General features: G+C 38.4%; 9 protein-coding genes across 9 annotated transcripts; 5 read left to right on the forward strand and 4 right to left on the reverse strand.

Moving 5' to 3' along the window:
* Window positions 1-361: 361 nt before the first annotated feature.
* JH06_2262 (hypothetical protein) lies at window positions 362-1,429 on the forward strand (the record flags this gene model as incomplete). The annotated part of the gene is made up of 7 exons (XM_014671773.1): window positions 362-388; window positions 440-564; window positions 596-671; window positions 702-836; window positions 867-965; window positions 995-1,090; window positions 1,121-1,429. 7 exons carry the CDS (start codon window positions 362-364, stop codon window positions 1,427-1,429), a joined length of 867 nt encoding a protein of 288 aa, XP_014527259.1.
* A 1,839-nt stretch (window positions 1,430-3,268) lies between these two features.
* Window positions 3,269-4,009, forward strand: JH06_2263 (tRNA (uracil-5-)-methyltransferase; the record flags this gene model as incomplete). The annotated part of the gene is made up of 2 exons (XM_014671774.1): window positions 3,269-3,313; window positions 3,344-4,009. The coding sequence occupies 2 exons, from the start codon at window positions 3,269-3,271 to the stop codon at window positions 4,007-4,009; spliced, it is 711 nt and encodes a 236-aa protein (XP_014527260.1).
* A 2,834-nt stretch (window positions 4,010-6,843) lies between these two features.
* On the forward strand, window positions 6,844-8,049 carry JH06_2264 (endonuclease; the record flags this gene model as incomplete). The annotated part of the gene is made up of 4 exons (XM_014671775.1): window positions 6,844-6,910; window positions 6,945-7,074; window positions 7,105-7,181; window positions 7,211-8,049. The coding sequence occupies 4 exons, from the start codon at window positions 6,844-6,846 to the stop codon at window positions 8,047-8,049; spliced, it is 1,113 nt and encodes a 370-aa protein (XP_014527261.1).
* A 17-nt stretch (window positions 8,050-8,066) lies between these two features.
* Window positions 8,067-9,389, reverse strand: JH06_2265 (FLAP endonuclease; the record flags this gene model as incomplete). The annotated part of the gene is made up of 7 exons (XM_014671776.1): window positions 8,067-8,381; window positions 8,413-8,550; window positions 8,581-8,841; window positions 8,872-8,997; window positions 9,022-9,130; window positions 9,161-9,228; window positions 9,261-9,389. The coding sequence occupies 7 exons, from the start codon at window positions 9,387-9,389 to the stop codon at window positions 8,067-8,069; spliced, it is 1,146 nt and encodes a 381-aa protein (XP_014527262.1).
* A 2,049-nt stretch (window positions 9,390-11,438) lies between these two features.
* On the reverse strand, window positions 11,439-11,949 carry JH06_2266 (hypothetical protein; the record flags this gene model as incomplete). The annotated part of the gene is made up of 2 exons (XM_014671777.1): window positions 11,439-11,796; window positions 11,828-11,949. 2 exons carry the CDS (start codon window positions 11,947-11,949, stop codon window positions 11,439-11,441), a joined length of 480 nt encoding a protein of 159 aa, XP_014527263.1.
* A 58-nt stretch (window positions 11,950-12,007) lies between these two features.
* Window positions 12,008-12,793, forward strand: JH06_2267 (hypothetical protein; the record flags this gene model as incomplete). The annotated part of the gene is made up of 5 exons (XM_014671778.1): window positions 12,008-12,164; window positions 12,196-12,260; window positions 12,298-12,402; window positions 12,424-12,468; window positions 12,542-12,793. 5 exons carry the CDS (start codon window positions 12,008-12,010, stop codon window positions 12,791-12,793), a joined length of 624 nt encoding a protein of 207 aa, XP_014527264.1.
* Window positions 12,794-13,007: 214 nt separating this feature from the next.
* Window positions 13,008-13,746, forward strand: JH06_2268 (putative ATP-dependent RNA helicase; the record flags this gene model as incomplete). Its single annotated transcript, XM_014671779.1, is given in 5 exon segments — window positions 13,008-13,032; window positions 13,049-13,202; window positions 13,232-13,479; window positions 13,510-13,634; window positions 13,666-13,746. The coding sequence occupies 5 exon segments, from the start codon at window positions 13,008-13,010 to the stop codon at window positions 13,744-13,746; spliced, it is 633 nt and encodes a 210-aa protein (XP_014527265.1).
* Window positions 13,747-13,843: 97 nt separating this feature from the next.
* Window positions 13,844-14,811, reverse strand: JH06_2269 (tRNA guanine-methyltransferase; the record flags this gene model as incomplete). The annotated part of the gene is made up of 7 exons (XM_014671780.1): window positions 13,844-14,123; window positions 14,156-14,295; window positions 14,326-14,441; window positions 14,473-14,519; window positions 14,549-14,585; window positions 14,615-14,673; window positions 14,705-14,811. 7 exons carry the CDS (start codon window positions 14,809-14,811, stop codon window positions 13,844-13,846), a joined length of 786 nt encoding a protein of 261 aa, XP_014527266.1.
* Window positions 14,812-14,954: 143 nt separating this feature from the next.
* On the reverse strand, window positions 14,955-15,906 carry JH06_2270 (nitroreductase-like protein; the record flags this gene model as incomplete). Its single annotated transcript, XM_014671781.1, has 5 exons — window positions 14,955-15,025; window positions 15,056-15,269; window positions 15,300-15,490; window positions 15,522-15,672; window positions 15,706-15,906. 5 exons carry the CDS (start codon window positions 15,904-15,906, stop codon window positions 14,955-14,957), a joined length of 828 nt encoding a protein of 275 aa, XP_014527267.1.
* Window positions 15,907-16,453: the final 547 nt, after the last annotated feature.

Consider the following 16,453-nt stretch of genomic DNA (forward strand, 5'->3'; position numbering starts at 1 on the left):
TATAGGTATCCTTATCTATCATAGGCTCCATGTCGTATAGGCCGTAGTTATTTATGGTAAGACTGATTAGAGGAGTTGATGACCAGGCATCAAGTCGTCATTCAATTTATCATCTTTATCTATTCTCTATTGTTTATCTCCAGAGCTGTCAATCGTCGCATATCCTTTCATATCAGTATTAGTAGTCTCTTGACAATCATTATTCTGAGTATGGAAATAACATATTCAATAACCAACTACAAGCTTCTACTGTTATATTTGTTATTATATCAGTGCTTGTTATTGTGACTGATAAGTATTTGAGTCTTAAGGTACATCATTATCACTTCTTCTCAATTTAAGATGGATATTGTTGCTAAGTATGTTTTTCATTGTGTATATGCAATTTGTATCATTATATCCTTACTTCAAGCTATTATTGAATGACTTAACATAATAGGGGTATTTTGTTATTATTGTACCCTATCACAGTTATCAGAATTGGGACGATAATATCTTCGCTCTTTTTTATATTCTCCTTCAACTCCTTTATCTATTCTATTCTTCACTCCAAATTCGTTATGGGTAGAAATAGTTATGATTTTTGTCATTCTAGTTATCCACTCAAAGCAAATCGAATCCTTGACAAAGTGAAAGAAGATACTAGTCTTATTGGACATTTATCATATTTGGTTGTTTCTGATAAGAATGCTGATACATAGGTTTATGTGTCGATTCCATTTATCTACGAGATGAATACGCTCTTAGAGTGGGTGACAACAAAAACAGTACTGGATATGAGCAATTGGTTCTGTATTGAAGAAATACACAGAATTCTGTATGATGCAAAATATGGAGTATTTTTGTCATTAGATTGTAATGAATAGAGTGAACAACGTGAGAGTGATGAGTTGTATGCACGAGCCGAACTGCGACCTCCGAAAGAGAAAACCACAAATGGAGGGTTATTGTTGATTGGCATAATTGTAGGGTATTTTGGTATCTTTTCAGTTAGCTTCTTCTTGTATTCCCTCTTCTCTTGTTCTCATCATCATCTCCAGTTCTCGTTCAGAATCCAGTGCAATCGACATCAATCAGTTTCTCTTTGATCGTATGTTTAATCACTCTATGTCAATGATAGAGTCCCAATTACACAATTCCAATTTTGCAGTTTGATCATCTATTCACATCTCACATCATTCCTCATTCGGAGTTTGAGGCCTGGTCCAATCTATTCACAGAAGAATTGTATCATAGGAAGCAATCTGTATTGAATGATGCATGGCAATCGGCAGCACAAATCATTCAATCTCCATCATCTTCCCTGATGCATTGGGAAGTGAGTGATTATCTTATTAAAGAACTGATTGAAGAATTGCAGGATTCTACCTCGATTCGGATGCGAATGGATATTCTGTTTGAACGAACTAATCCGACTGTGTGCCTGTAGAGAGAGAATAATTTTAAGGACACGAAACAAACACGAGGATCCTGTGAAGTTTCATTGAATCATCAACAATGTAAATATCCTTATTCTTTATGGAATTGGGGAAATCTTAATGATTTATGGAGTTACAAAAGATCCTTCAATTAAATTCAACAGAATTGGTGATTCCGAAATTGTAGGGATTTGTATCATATCTTATACTCAGTTTCCCTCGTTTATTTTATCTTTCGTCCAGTGATAAGGTTCAGTTCATTGACAAAGATGCATCTCAGTTCAATTCTATTGCTGTAAGAATGAATGGATTATTGTACTGTAGATGCGTATGCAAACTGATTCTGAAGGTCAGCTTGTCTGGAACATTCGTTCTAGTACTGCATGGAATGTGACAGAATTAGGATCAACTTTAGAGTTATGGGTTGTTAATGATCCAGTGTTGAATTGTAACTGACTGAAGAGATTTAATCAGTGTAGCTCTTGTAGCAGATGAAATCGGCATGTTGGGTAGTGTTGGGATTATAGGATTGTATGTGACTATTTTGGTGACTGTGGGAGGAGTAATTCGCAATTTCCTTCTTCCTCAAGTGAACTCGATCATGTGAGGATGTGGTTAAAATGAATAAAACGTAGCTATTCGTATATGCCAGATAGTACTTTGTTGTTGAATTTGGTTCATTGTCTCTATATCTGTCGATTCAGCAAATATCCGTAATGGTGATCTGTTTGGAGTAATGATTCTAGAGCTCATTCTATTGATGAAAAGAGAATCTATGAACTTCTCATTCGAATCTTCCGTTCTCCTGAGTTGATGGTGAAATTAACGGAGCATTGTCCAGACTACCATTGTGTAAAAAGAATAGTTTATGAAGATACAACTGTGTGGATTGTTTGTTGAAAATTCTTGAAGTTGCGCCAACGGGGTTATACCGCGTTTGCCGAATGAACATAGAATGAGCGATAAGGAGATTGCTCTATCTACACTCCCTACAAAAGTACTTCTTTGTTCATGGAAGTCAATAGATGGCGTCAAAATTCCCGATGAGGAGAGTTTGAAGTCTTTGTTTCATGGTTGCAATACTACGATTCGTAGTTTTGATTCCAAGTATGAATTTGAGTTTTGATTTCACTTGTAGCGAGAATCAGGCAATTGTTACTTTTGAGTCTGTTGATATTGCAAGAGATGTTAAGGAACTGTTTGATAAGGGTTATGGAAACCCTTTTTCTATTCATGCAGAGTATTGTGATGTCCATCGAATGGACAATAGCAAATCTGATGTATTATCGTTCTATTTATGTCAGAGTGATGGAGTTGAGTCAATGTGATCTTTAGAGGCTGAGAAGATTGTACCTCCCAAGGAACTCACAAATCTGTATTCCCAAATGCGTTCGATACTCAGTGAAACAATGAAGGAATCCGAATTTATCACAATTCCAATCGATTCAATGAGTCCTCCATGTCTCATCTCGTTTCTCTCTCTGTTGAATAACCAACTGTCTACTTCATACGATACTCTTCTCGTTTTCAATAAAACTTCCATTTCTCTCTCTTTACCTCACAACCTGTGGGGTGACAGTTTTGTGTTAGGAACATTGGATTCGAATCCATGGTCAGTGCGATGTCAACATAGTGGTCGGGTTTGGACATCGGACGTGGTTCATGATTGGATCCAAGTGAGTTCGAGAATTCGGTTCACCAAATCAGTTATTGTGAAGACAAGTGAAGGAAGTATACTGTTTGTTACTGTTGAGGTAGGTGTGCTTGAAATCGATAAGGAATAGAAGAGGAAAACACCTTGTACTTGCATCTATCCTGATCATTGTATCGATCGACTGAAAGAATCCACAATGAAGAGCAAACCAACGAAGCTGGAGGAAGAACATGTATATCAGGTAATAGAATAACAAAGAAGTGACAATTAGGTGTATGACAGAATTAGTTCTCATTTCTCCAGAACTCGATTTTCCAAATGGTCGTGTGTTCGAGAATTTCTGGATACGATTCCAGCTTCTTCTATTGTGTTAGATCTTGGTTGTGGTAACGGCAAATATCTGGACTACTTTAACAAGGAAAAGAAAGTGGCAATGATTGGTTGTGATCGATGTGAAGAATTGTTGAAGATATGTAGAGACCGTGCCTATGAAGTTGCTCTTGTGGATGGTTTGTTCCTTCCATATCGTTCTAATTCGTTTGATTTTGTTATTTGTGTTGCTGTTTTGCATCATCTTTCCACAAATAGTTTACGAAGACGTTTCCTTCTATCACTTGTCAGTGTGTTGCGATCGGGTGGACAAGCATTGATTGTAGTGTGGGCAGTGGATGGAATTCCGAAGAATAAAAGGGAAACGAAATTTGTTCAGGTAGATGAAGAGGTAATGGTGGGATGGACTACACCATCTGAATTGGGTGAGGAAGTGAAATTGGATCGGTATTATCATCTATTTGCTGAAGGCGAATTGGAATGGTTGTTTAGTACTGTGGAAGGAATTCGTGTGAAGGAAATCAAGTTTGACCATGATAACTGGTATGGGTTGATTGAGAAATGTTGTTTTGTTTGTTACTGTCATTTGTTGAGAATCTGTACTTGACCTGGTTATACGTAATACCGGGAATCAGACGATATTGACGACTGTTCAATCGAAACGGTTGTCATTTGTTTTCGCGTATTCTAGGGTTCTTCGGTTGCAGAGTAAGAGTATTATAGTGATTATGACTCTAGAATGCACTACCTTGAAGATGAACTCTATGGTTTGTGTAAGGCATGTGGTACAGCAGTAACGGAAATGGAAATGCAATCTCACGAGAGAACTTGTAGAGCGTCGAAGGCGGATCGAGATCGAGTATATGATTGGTTCGCTTGATTTGATGTATAGGTGATTGGAACTATGTTTGATATGTATACAGGAAGAGAACTGAATGAAATGGAATTGAAAGAGTGTGTGTTAGCGATCTCTTGTTTATAACTAGTACTAGTACATGTCAGTCAACACCTTATTCCATTTCTGAATTATCTGAAAATGTTTTGAATAACTATGTACGTGATATATAGATTTCTGTTGGATCGGAGCTTAATGAAGAAGAATCCCGTCGGATACGTCGTGAAGAGCGCCGTCGAAGACGAGAAGGTATAAATGCGTCGTATTCACGAGATCGAGTTCAAGAGGAGGAAGCAGCACTACGTGCCGAAGCGGATCGATTACGAGCTGAAATGAATGCTAAAGCGAGGTTGGATGAAGAACTGAGGAATCGCAGAGAGGAGTCTCGTAGAAGGGAGGAGGAAGCATTAGCTGAGCTGGAGGAGGAAAAGAGACGGTTAGAGGAATTGAAAGAGAGATTGCAGAGAGAGAAGGAAGAAAAGGAGAGAATGGAGAAAGAGCGAGAGGAAAGCGAGAAGGCTGAGAGGGAAAGAGTTGTGAAAGAGGCTGTGGAGAGATTGAGGAGAGAGAAAATGGAGAGAGACAGAATAGAGAAAGAGAGAATGGAGAGAGAACGACTGGAGAGAGAGAAGGAGGAACAGATGAGGAAGGAGAGAGAAAGGGCAGAGAAGAGACGACTGGAGAGAGAGAAGGAAGAGAAGGAGAGGAAGGAAAGAGAGAAGAGAGAAATTGAGAGATTAGAGAAACAGGCAGAGGCTGATCGATTAGCTGAAGAACAAAAGAAACGAGAAGAAGATGAAGAGAGACAACGCAAGGAACAGCTGCGTATTACTGCTGAGTTACAACGAATTCGTCAGAAGAATGAGGCAAGGAAGCGACATGAAGAAGAAGAGAGACATCGCCGACAAGAAGAGGAAGCTAAGATTGCTGCTCGCGTTATGGAACAGAGACAAGAAGCAGAAGCGAAGCGTCTTGCAGAAGAAGAACGATTGAAGAGAGAAGTAGTAAGGAGAGAGGAAGAGGAGAGATTAGTGAAAGAAGCTGAGAAACGAATGGAAGTTGAGAGACAGGAGGAGGAAGAGAGGAAGAAGAGAGAAGAAACGATGAGGAGTTTTCCAGTTTCCTCATCAAATCCAGTCTCTTCATCCAGATCACTCAACACTTTACCTCAGACAGTCTCATCACTCCATTCATTCTCTTCTTCTAGAATCATTTCATCACCCAAATCCTTCTCTTCTAAGCCACTCAACACATCCTCGTCACAACCTGTACCGCTCTCCACAGTTCATTCACCACGGAGTTCAGCCACTCAGCCATCTGAACCTACTCTCCCCACACTATCACTCAGTCTCACTGATGACCTGAACATCAACCCGTTTGATGCTGAGGTCTCGTTTGACTCAGTCACTCCTACGGTTCCTTCATTCTTCCCTACTCAGCAACGGATCACCAATCCATTTGGATCAGAAGAAGAGGTACTCCAGAAATTGGACCAAAATCCGGCAAAACAAGTGCAAGAAATAGGTGTTACTTTGGATAGGTCGACTTCAACTGTCAGATTGAATCCATTTGATGTGGATTCTGAAGAAGAGGAAGTTTCCACAGGCAAGTTGAATCCATTTGAGGAGTCCAGTGAACAAGATGAAATCCCCGTGAGAACCAAGAATCCTTTCGATGAAGTAGAATCAGACCCAGAAGAACCTAGTCATAATCCTTTTGACTCGGAATTCAAAGAGACTCAGTTAAATCCATTCGATCAATCCAGTGATGATTCCTTCTCGAAGTTACCTAGTGCAGCGGAACAGAAGCAGATAGGCGTCAATCCATTTGATGTATCTAATAACGATGTAACTCCCGAAGAAGTCTGTGAACCTGTTGTAAATGTGTTGGGTCCAGGAGAAACAAGGCAGCAATTAGAGATTATGCAAGAAGAGAATCAGCTGAGAGAGACAACGAATACATATAAGACAAATGTGGAAGGTAATTTTGGAATACCAAATATCATTGGTAGAATGGAATCGGATGTTGAATCGGTTAAGTGAAGGAATTCGCTGTGCTAAGGTATGCTCGAATGGAAAGAAGCATATCACAACTGTTTCTGTGTACAGTGTTGGTGATGACAATTTTGTTGGTGATGATTGATGAAGTCATGAATAGATTGAGTGGGAACGCAAACAAGGGTTATTCAAGGGAAAGACAAAGAAGATTGATCTAGCTTCTGTAAGTCAGATTGAGAATCTTCCTGGGACGAATATATTGATTATTCATGGAAAGAAGTAGGAATGAGAGACTATAGTGAAGTTTAGGGACTTGACTATCGAGTTTTTTAATAGTGCTACGAAGATTTCCGTTCTTCCCATGTTACAGATATTGTGTGGAATGTAGTTGAAGGGGTGTTTGTTTCACAACGATTCTCCATGTTTGCTTTGTTTCGAAGGATATCTGTACTAGGAGTTTCTGGGATATGGAGAAATCGTTTGCCTGTATACTTCCAGGAATGTCACATTCATTCTGTTGCTGTTTGATTCTTGGGTGATTTGTAGTCTATGAGCTCAGTAGTTAAAGAGAAAGAAGTGAAGACAGAGGAAAAGGATGTTGATGTTGTGAAAGAGAGTAGAATATGGAAATAGCATTCTGATTGATGTAGAAAAAGAGGATTCAAATGAAGAAAAAGCTCCATACTACATTGGAGCTCATGTGAGTTCAGCTGGTGGTGTTTTCAATGCTGTTGAAAATGCTTCATTGATTGGGGCAAATGCATTCGCACTCTTTTTGAAGTTCTTATGATAACGTGTTTTGAATTCTAGATCCCAACGACAATGGGCAATAAAACCAATTGCAGATGATGTGGTTGAAAAGTTCAAAGCCAATATGAAGAAGTACAGTAGAGGTGAATCATACCTTTGTTCGTAGATATTCAGCCAAAGCATATTCTTCCCCACGGTAGTTATCTTTGTAACATAGGAACACCTGACAACTCTCTATTCGAGAAAGCTCAAGCTTCAATGTTAGAAGAGTGTAAACGTGTTGAAAAGCTTGGATTAATGTATCTGAATATCCATCCAGGATCTACAACCCGAAAATGCACAAAAGAGGAGTCGATCAAACGAATTGCATCAGCGATCAATCATATTCATTCACATACATCGTATATGACAATAGTTCTTGAAAATACAGCTGGAGGAGGTGGAACAATTGGTGTTGATTTCCGTGAATTGAAGAGCATTATTGATGCTGTTGAGAACAAGGATCGAATTGGTGTTTGTATCGATACTTGTCATGCATTTGCAAGTGGAATCGACTTGACGAAGAAGAATGGAGTTGAGAAGATGGTAAAGGATTTTGATGAGGTAATTGGATTGAAGTATTTGAAAGCAATGCATTTGAATGATTCTACGGGAGGATTAGGATCTAATCGGGATGTTCATCAGCCTCTGGGAGAAGGACAGTTAGGACTCGATACTTTCCGTCAAATTATGAATTGTGATGCTCTTCGAGGAATTCCGTTAATTCTGGAGACTCCTTGGGGACAGAATGAATATGGTCCGAATCATGGATGGGCAAAAGAGATCAAACTTTTGCGAAGTTATGTCGGTGTGAAGGAAATTGAGCAGAAGAAGACTGGAATCGCAAAATTGTTTGACAAGAAAAAAACTGTCAAGGAAGAGAAACCGAAAGAGGAAAAGAAGGAAAAGACTTCAAAGAAAGAAAAAGTGGAAAAGAAAGGAACAAAGAAAATCAATTCAACATAGATCCATGGAGTGTTTGTTCAACAAAGAATACATTTCTTTGAACTTTTGCTCTTCTTAGTTACAGGAGGAGGACTTCGCTTTTGTGAAGATGAAGTCGATTTCACAGTGAAAAAAGAATCCATTCGCCTTTGCTTACATTTATCTTTCGCCTTTTCTAATCGTTCAATATATGAATTCACTCGATCTGGATTGAATCCCTTATCATTGACCAAAAACGATCGTAATCCATCTTTATCAATACTAGTAAACTTAATTGTGACATTCTGAGCATCTGTAACTTCTGGAGATGTAAATAATCTTCTTGCTTCTTGGTAAGGCCAATTAGGAGGAACCTATCACTCATATCCTTCCTATTCTCCTTACTGAATACTTATCAGGAAGATTTTCAAGTACTTTCTCAATGGTATGATACTTTTGTATGAATTGATATGCCTTCACTTGGCCAATTCCTCGGATTGTATCACAATAATCACAACCACAGAGGATACACATATCCACAAACTAGCAATCACCATGTATTCGTTCTCTTACCTCTTCCTGCGTTAACTTCATATCCTCCAAAACAGCAGCCAAGTCAACTTCAATCACACCACTTTGATCCTTCTTTCCTCCTTGGCTCTTTGTTAAATGACGTAACAGATATGGTGCTCCAAATGTCAAACTGTCCATATCTTCACTTGCCATTCCCCATACAACTTTCTTCTTCACAAGCTCGGCACATTGAGATTCAGCTTCAGAGGCTGCATCGACAACTGGAATTCCCATCAGCTTGAGCAATGTTTTGCAATCATCCTAATGTCATAATTCTTACGAAAAGCCAACGATGTGAGAAGAATCCATATGGACAACTCGTTTACTAAGTTTCTCGATATCCTCTTCATTTCCGGTTTCCTGAGCCGTCTTCAGTTCTTCTTCTGCCTTTTCACGATTTGCCTTTCTCTTATCAAGCTAGTCATGACCCATAGTTACTACGATCACCTCTCCTCGTTTCATTTCTGGTGGTTTACCTTCGAATACAAATACTGGTTTCAATCCATCCTCCATCATCTTGATCGTCTTCGAAAGAACTCCTTGAATATGACTAAAATGATTATGACACAAAAACATTTACCTCGTAACATCGCCCTCAGAATTTGTAAGCATCAAGGAACTCATCGACGAATTTGTGCGAATTGCAACCTACGAATCAGAAAATCAATATCTGTAGATACTAAATATTGATAAATCATGACACTGGCATCAATAGCGATTAATCGACCAGTATATTTCTTCGGATCAACTTCTTTCATTGCTCGTGGAGCATATGTGCTAATCAGCTTCGAAAGACCCTTAATTCCCATTTTGCAAAACAATTCTATCCCCTCCAATCTTGCCGCCAAATCTGGATCATTTAAAAATCGTAAAAAACAAATCAAATTAGCAAATAACTACAGTACTTCGATCATACTGTGTTAGAAAGATTTCTTTTATCATCGTACAAGTGGTAGCAGAAATAGGATTCTCTAGTTATAAAAGTCTGTATTCAAATAATACCTAATAAACTAATCCGCCGTAAAGAAGGGAAAATAAGACTATCCTGAATGAACACCTTGAATGGTTGATAAAACGAATCATCAATCAAATTTCCTATCCGTAGTAGAATAGAACAAGGCATACGATCAAACGAAAGAGAAGTCAACCGAGGATAATTCTTCACTGCTAAGAGAATTCGAAAGATTCCCTCGGTTGTAATTCCATCATCTAGAAAGAGAACAGAATGTAAAGACAAATACTACTGAGATCAAGAACCCGAAGATAATAGTGAGGAAACGAATTGAAAATTTCCGCCATTCGTTTTGAAAAGAAGGAACAAACCACTCCAGAACAAGCATTAGTGATAATTACTTTGGAAGCTTGTCGCATGGGTGAAAATCGTTTCATTAACACTAAAGTGGATTCATGAATAGATTCTATAGCTCAATTTGATAACACAGTGAAAACGATTGTAAATGAGAATTCGAGGTGGGTTTCGATTCATGAATTGTGAAAATGTGACATAATCATTAGAAGCATATTCTTTCAGTCATCAATGGAAATGAACACTACTTGGAATCAGATTCACGCCTTCCACTGAAATGTGTTGTTTGGTCAATGCTTCAAGAACGCGAGATAATTTCTCTGAATGCAGTTCACTGACAAAACTTCCAGACACATCAATGTGTTGTAGATAAGGATGTGAAGGTACGAGATGAACAATGAATTGCAGGAATGATAGAATTTGAGAGGAATTGAAGGACTGGTCTACAATCAATTCATTTCTTCAGTCTCACCAATCAATTCAATACTCTCAATCGTAGTACAGAGTTCGATAATATCACTCAATAATGCAAGTACAGTTGAGTTCAACTGACATAAACTCTGATTACTCTCCATCCCCTCATCAGGATCAACATCATCATTCTGATTTGATTCTATCATATCACGATATGGACATTCCATAGGATACAGTCCTGTGAGATGAATGACTTTGAGTTGACATTGATCACGATCACCATCTACTTTAGAATATCACTCAAATTCCTATACGATCGAATGAAGGAATCTGCGCCAATCCCTTTTGCGCCTCTGTAAAGAATTCAACCAATTCAATCTGATGGATCCCTACATGATACTCTCTTATCACATCTACCCCAGAATTGCCATGATGAATAGAGTGTGGAGGACCATGGTACAATCCAATGACTCTGTGTAATGAGAGAGTCGATAGAATCAGTATCCATGATGCTATCTACAAAACAGGAAAAATGGAAGAAGTACATTCAAAACGATGTTGAAGTGGAGGAAGAGGATCGATTTCAGCAATATAAGCAAAATGAGTGAAATCAGAATCACTGACGTTAGTAGGAACTTCAATATGAAGATATCGAGACTCTTCATGAAGATGAGGAACTGTGAGAGTAAGAAACGAAGGTGAAGATGAATGAGAATATTCTGAGAGAATTCCTGAGATGAACAATCGATGGAAATGACCATGAAGAATGTTGATATTTCCATTAAATTGAGAAACATAAAACTGGAGAATATCTGGATTGACGCCAATTGAAGATATAATAGGACCTTGGTGTAATTCATGCAAAAGAGAAGAAAGAGATGGATAAACCCGCTTATAGAACTTAATATAGTACTAAGAATGATAGAAAGAGGAGGAGCGAACCCTGTTACAATTGACTCGAATACATTTCTCTTTTGTACCAGAATATGGATTATAATCCTTTTCTAAGCAGATACCCTTCTCAAATACATAGCGAAGAGCACTATCAATGGAAGCACCTTCACATGTATTAGGATTGGATGCTTTTCTGTCTACAACACAGTCCAGCAATTGTTGGACAGAAAAATGATCCTAAAGATCAATCAAAGTGATTCTGACTCACTGTCCAGAGTGGATCGGCCTGTTTGTATTTCATGTACATATATGTGGTGACTGCAACGGCCCACGAACTTGCACATTTCAAAAAGGGATCCACATTCACCTTCTTTGGTATTAGTTCATTCCAAGAAATATCAGTATTATCACTTGGATCTTCAGGAGACGGTGTCTCAAAATCACTCAATTGAAAGTTTGAGTAGTCGATGTTGCTGATGAGGAGCTTACGAAATCGTACTTCAGAGTAATCCGAATAGTAACTCATCGCAAGCGTCATGCCAGACAACTTTTGCGCACGAATCATTCGCTTGGTGTTGGAAGCATAATTCGCTCGTCGATCCCTAGTTCGTTACGTTTGGCATCTATTAGTACCCATATTCGTCGTCTTTATACTGTTTTCCAAATCGACGAACAAAAGCATCAAACGAAGGGATGTTCTCTTCAACAGTCGCAGTAGCTACTAAAATGACAAGAAAAAGGAATAAAAGAAGCATTGCTTAGAGAACAATGACACAATTCCCTTCATTTAGACTTCATTTTCGGATCATTGTCATGGAAATTGAAGAGGTGTCGATGGACGTCGCAATGACGGTAGACGAAGCCTGTAATCAGTGGAAACTGAGTCCGATTTTGCGACAGAATCTGCAGAATGAGGGAATCCAAGAGTTCTTTGAGATTCAAACCCGAGCCATTCCACAGATCCTTGATTGTGGGTTATGAATCATGGAGGTTCTTTATAGGTGATAAGTGTGGTATTGCTCGTGATGTGACGATTTGTGCCCCAACTGGAAGTGGAAAGACACTTGTAAGTGTTATTACTAGTGATTGATTTATTCTCTTAGGTCTATGTGATTCCTATTATTCAGGCATTGATGAACCGAATTGTGCCTCGTATCCGTGCATTGGTTGTGGTTCCTTCACGAGACTTGGTTCAACAAGTCTGGATTGTTGTTGCTTATGACAAATAGGCGAAATTAACTTTTGATGCATATACAAAGGGAACAGATTTGCATGTGGGTGTAATTGTTGGACAAGAAGCGCATGATTCCTTACATTATAATGAAAATGATTATTGGATGGGTTTAGTGTTATCATATTCATTCACTCACAGATGAGTACGTTAATGAGTTGGATGTATTGAACAATGACGAGAATGTGGATATTGTGATTGCAACACCTGGTAAACTAGTTGAATACATAAAAACAAATCCTTCCTTCAACATTCAGAATCTCCAGTATTTGGTTGTAGATGAAGCAGACAAATTGCTGTTACAATCCTTTGATAACTGGATTCATGTTGTATATAATCAACACACACAATCACCTTTAGCTCTATAGTCGACTCGATGAAACTCCCTCATCCTCGTTCCAACGTGTTGATGGTGTTTATCGCCTCCAGAGCAGCTGCAATCGTTCTACAGTTGAGAATGGATCGATTCCAGAAATACGGGGAATTCGGAAACTGTTACTATCAGCAACTCTGAACAGTGAGAGCAATATCAATATCCAGAAGTTGCGATTGTCCAATTTGCTTGTTTACACCACTAAGGGAATGAGTTCGAAGAGTAGGCATTCATGTCTGTTTTTAGATAGATGTGTTTACTGTTCCTGCTGGTCTGCATGAACGCTATTATGTCGTGGAAGCGGTTCGAAAACCCCTGGTATTATACTCTGTCATTAATCAGATGATTTCTGGAATTGACAAAAAGGTGCTTGTTTTCTGTAATGGAATTGATACTGTTCACAGGTAATGACATGGATAGGTATATTATCCAGAGTCTTCGTATTCCTTCAATTGATGCTCGAAGATGCTAGTTCTCTTGCTGAGTATTCTTCTCAACTAACATCCAAACAACGTTCAGAGACAATGAAGGCTTTTCAGACGGGTTCCAAACGTATTCTGATATCATCTGATACAATTGCTCGAGGTATCGATATTCCTGGAATAACCGCGGTTATCAACTATGATGTACCAAAATATACGGAAACGTATATTCATCGTTCAGGTCGTACGGCACGTGCTCGTAGACAAAATATGCCAATTTAATCGATAGAAAAAGAAGGAGAAGTGATAACATTGGTTAAGCCCAATCAGATTTCATTTTTCCGTTATTTCACAAAGAAGATTGAAGGAAGTCATTTGGTTGAGGAGAAGGAAGAGACTTACTCGAAGGAATTGGTAAGTGGATGATAACAGAAGTGATTTGTAGGAAACTAAGTATATTGGAGTGTTTGAAGTGTTGAAAGAGAGGATGAAGATGGAGAAGATGCGAAAGAAAGCGTCTCTTTAGTTGAAGTGACTGTTTGTTAATGACTACTTTTCATGTTATTCATAGGATACAAGTAAGATACCTTCTATAGTAAAAGGACTCAAGTTGAACAAACAACTCAAAGCATACTATCCACACACTCATCATTCGCTTTCCTTCGAGCAGCATAGAGAAATTTCTTTCCATGATTTCTTTCTACCTTCTTTCCTTCTTCAGTAGAGTGATAAACTGCATCCACCACACTATCTCCTTTCAATTCATCTTCGCTTAATAGTTCAAATCCAGGATGATCTTCTAATTGTTTTTTATGCCACAATGCCAAATCTTCGACATCTGTGATTGTATAGAGAATACCTCCAGGTTGAAGATAATACATGTACTCAGATAATAAGACTTGCCTATTTCTTGATAGTGTTATGGAGTTAACTACGATATAATACGTCGACGATGATTCTTCTCCTTAAAGTGAGGATCAGGGAAACAGAAGAACATCTTCGATAACTGCCCTTTTCGAATATAGTTCGCTAAATACTTCATAGCATTGGTTCGCATTACAGAAACATTCTGATACTACTTATAAGAGAAATCTTCTATTTCCACTTGACCAGGATTCTCTTCTCTCAAATTCTTGATACGCAAATCAACATACTCAGTCACCTTCATACGAATCTCCAAACCAAGGATCAACTCTTCAGGCAGAATAGTACTTAGAGCCACTAATCCATCAGTCATTCCGTTCATATATACCTGTCAAACCGCCATAACCACAACCAACATCCAAAATGCTAACTTGTCTACATCACATTATCCAGTAAACTCCTACTTTGTAGCATTCTTGTTTTGTTCTTGAGGAGATAATTCTAATGGAAAACAAAAACTCCATCACTACTTGAGTCAAAATACTGGGGGAAGTGAACCGACCAATCCATATCATCTGGAGTTTGAGGACTATAAGTTCAATCCAACGTCCAATTTCTACTAAGAAAACGTATCATTATGACTCAGAGGATTACAATGGGCTCTTTGACGAAAGTATCGTTTCAATGGACGGAAGTTCTCTTTAACCTCAGATATAGACCCTTCCATATGGTGTATATTGTGAATTGTTGATAATACAATACTTGTGGAATGACAAAAACAATGTCAAATTAATCTCAACAAACCTCCCATTACTAAAGCAACAAAGAAAATATGATAGCAGATCATTATACTCAAAGTATACATCGAGATTAACCCTCACGCTGCAACACAGGGATTCCACTTCTCTGATTTCCAAACTTCTCATTGAAAACCATTGTTTCTATGCATAAACACGAATCCCAACCAATACCCGAAGGATAACGAATGGATGCCTTCGAAGACTTGCTTTCATCGCGATAACCAAAAGGAACCAGAGCACTCACTGAATAACGCTTTGAGCAGCCGACAATACCCCGAACTCTGCGACCGTCAAATCCCTCCATGATACCTGTAGCCAATCCATTTGCTTGACAGGAAAGAACAAACATCTCAAGTGGGAATATTGTCTGTTTTGTACTCCACTCCTACGGTCTCAACAAATACACAAAATCTACAAGTCCTGTTTGATAGATGGGAGTTATCATCTTCTTGGATGCAAACTTAAGTAAGAGTTCATTAAACCAACCAGTGAGTCCTCCCTTTCCGATTGTGCGGTTGAAGGTACTCAACATCTTAGTCACCTTGGATCCATCTTTTCCTTCTTGTTCCCAAAGACTCTTGAAATCATCAGCTAATTTCACTGGATCTATGATAAGAATTGAGAGAGAGCAACCAACCACTATCAGCCAAGAAAACGGCTACTCCAGCTGCCTGATTAATCACATTTGCGTTACCTTTGACGCAGCATTCCGCTAATTTTGCAATATTCTTTTTATCCTTCATGATGACAATCTTGTAAGGTTGCCAGTTTCTCGCAGTAGGAGCTGTCTTTCACATAACAACAACATGCAAATAGTGTACAAGAGTTTCCGAAAGGATGTGGTTCAGAAGAGTATCATCAACATCCTTTTGAAGAAAGTTATGGCAACAAGTTCGAGATCTGACAATATCAGTAAATTGTGTGCTACAAGCAGCAACATCGCTAACAGTGGCAAAAGCCTGTAAATTAATAGTGTACATAGGTAATACACGAGATGTAGCAAAAAGAGTACGAGATAACATAATGAAAACTAACTTAGAAATATATCTTATTGAATAGATGAAACGGAGAAACATACTCACATCTTTTTTCTTCGATAGAATATAATAATCAAGTCTTTCTACCTACTTAACATGCGCCTCTCTTCGACTTAATGGTTTGAAGATTAGAACTCAAGTAACTCTAATTCGTACTAATATACTTTGTTACATTTCTTAACAAACAGATTATAGATGAATGATTGTGAAACATGTTCAAATCTTCTGGTACTGTTTTCTCTCGAGTGTTTTCAAGGATCCCTCGTGAGTTCTCTTCTTCATTGAAATAATTTTAGCCATAACCAAAACTACAAAACAGAATAGGATTACACCACCAATAACCATCAATACTATCGCCAAGATTGTGAATCTCTTCACAACAAGAGTCAAGATTGTCTCTTCAGATCCCACTTCATTCCATACTTGAATACTCACATCAATAGGATCTCCTAAGGTACTTGGAATACCTGAAATCTCTCCTGTCATCTCATTCAGTTGTATACCATCTGGAAGAACACTTGAAGTCATACGG

This window comes from Blastocystis sp. subtype 4 (genome assembly GCF_000743755.1).
Source record: "Blastocystis sp. subtype 4 strain WR1 chromosome Unknown seqid_0136, whole genome shotgun sequence".
Lineage (NCBI taxonomy): Eukaryota > Bigyra > Opalinata > Blastocystidae > Blastocystis > Blastocystis sp. subtype 4.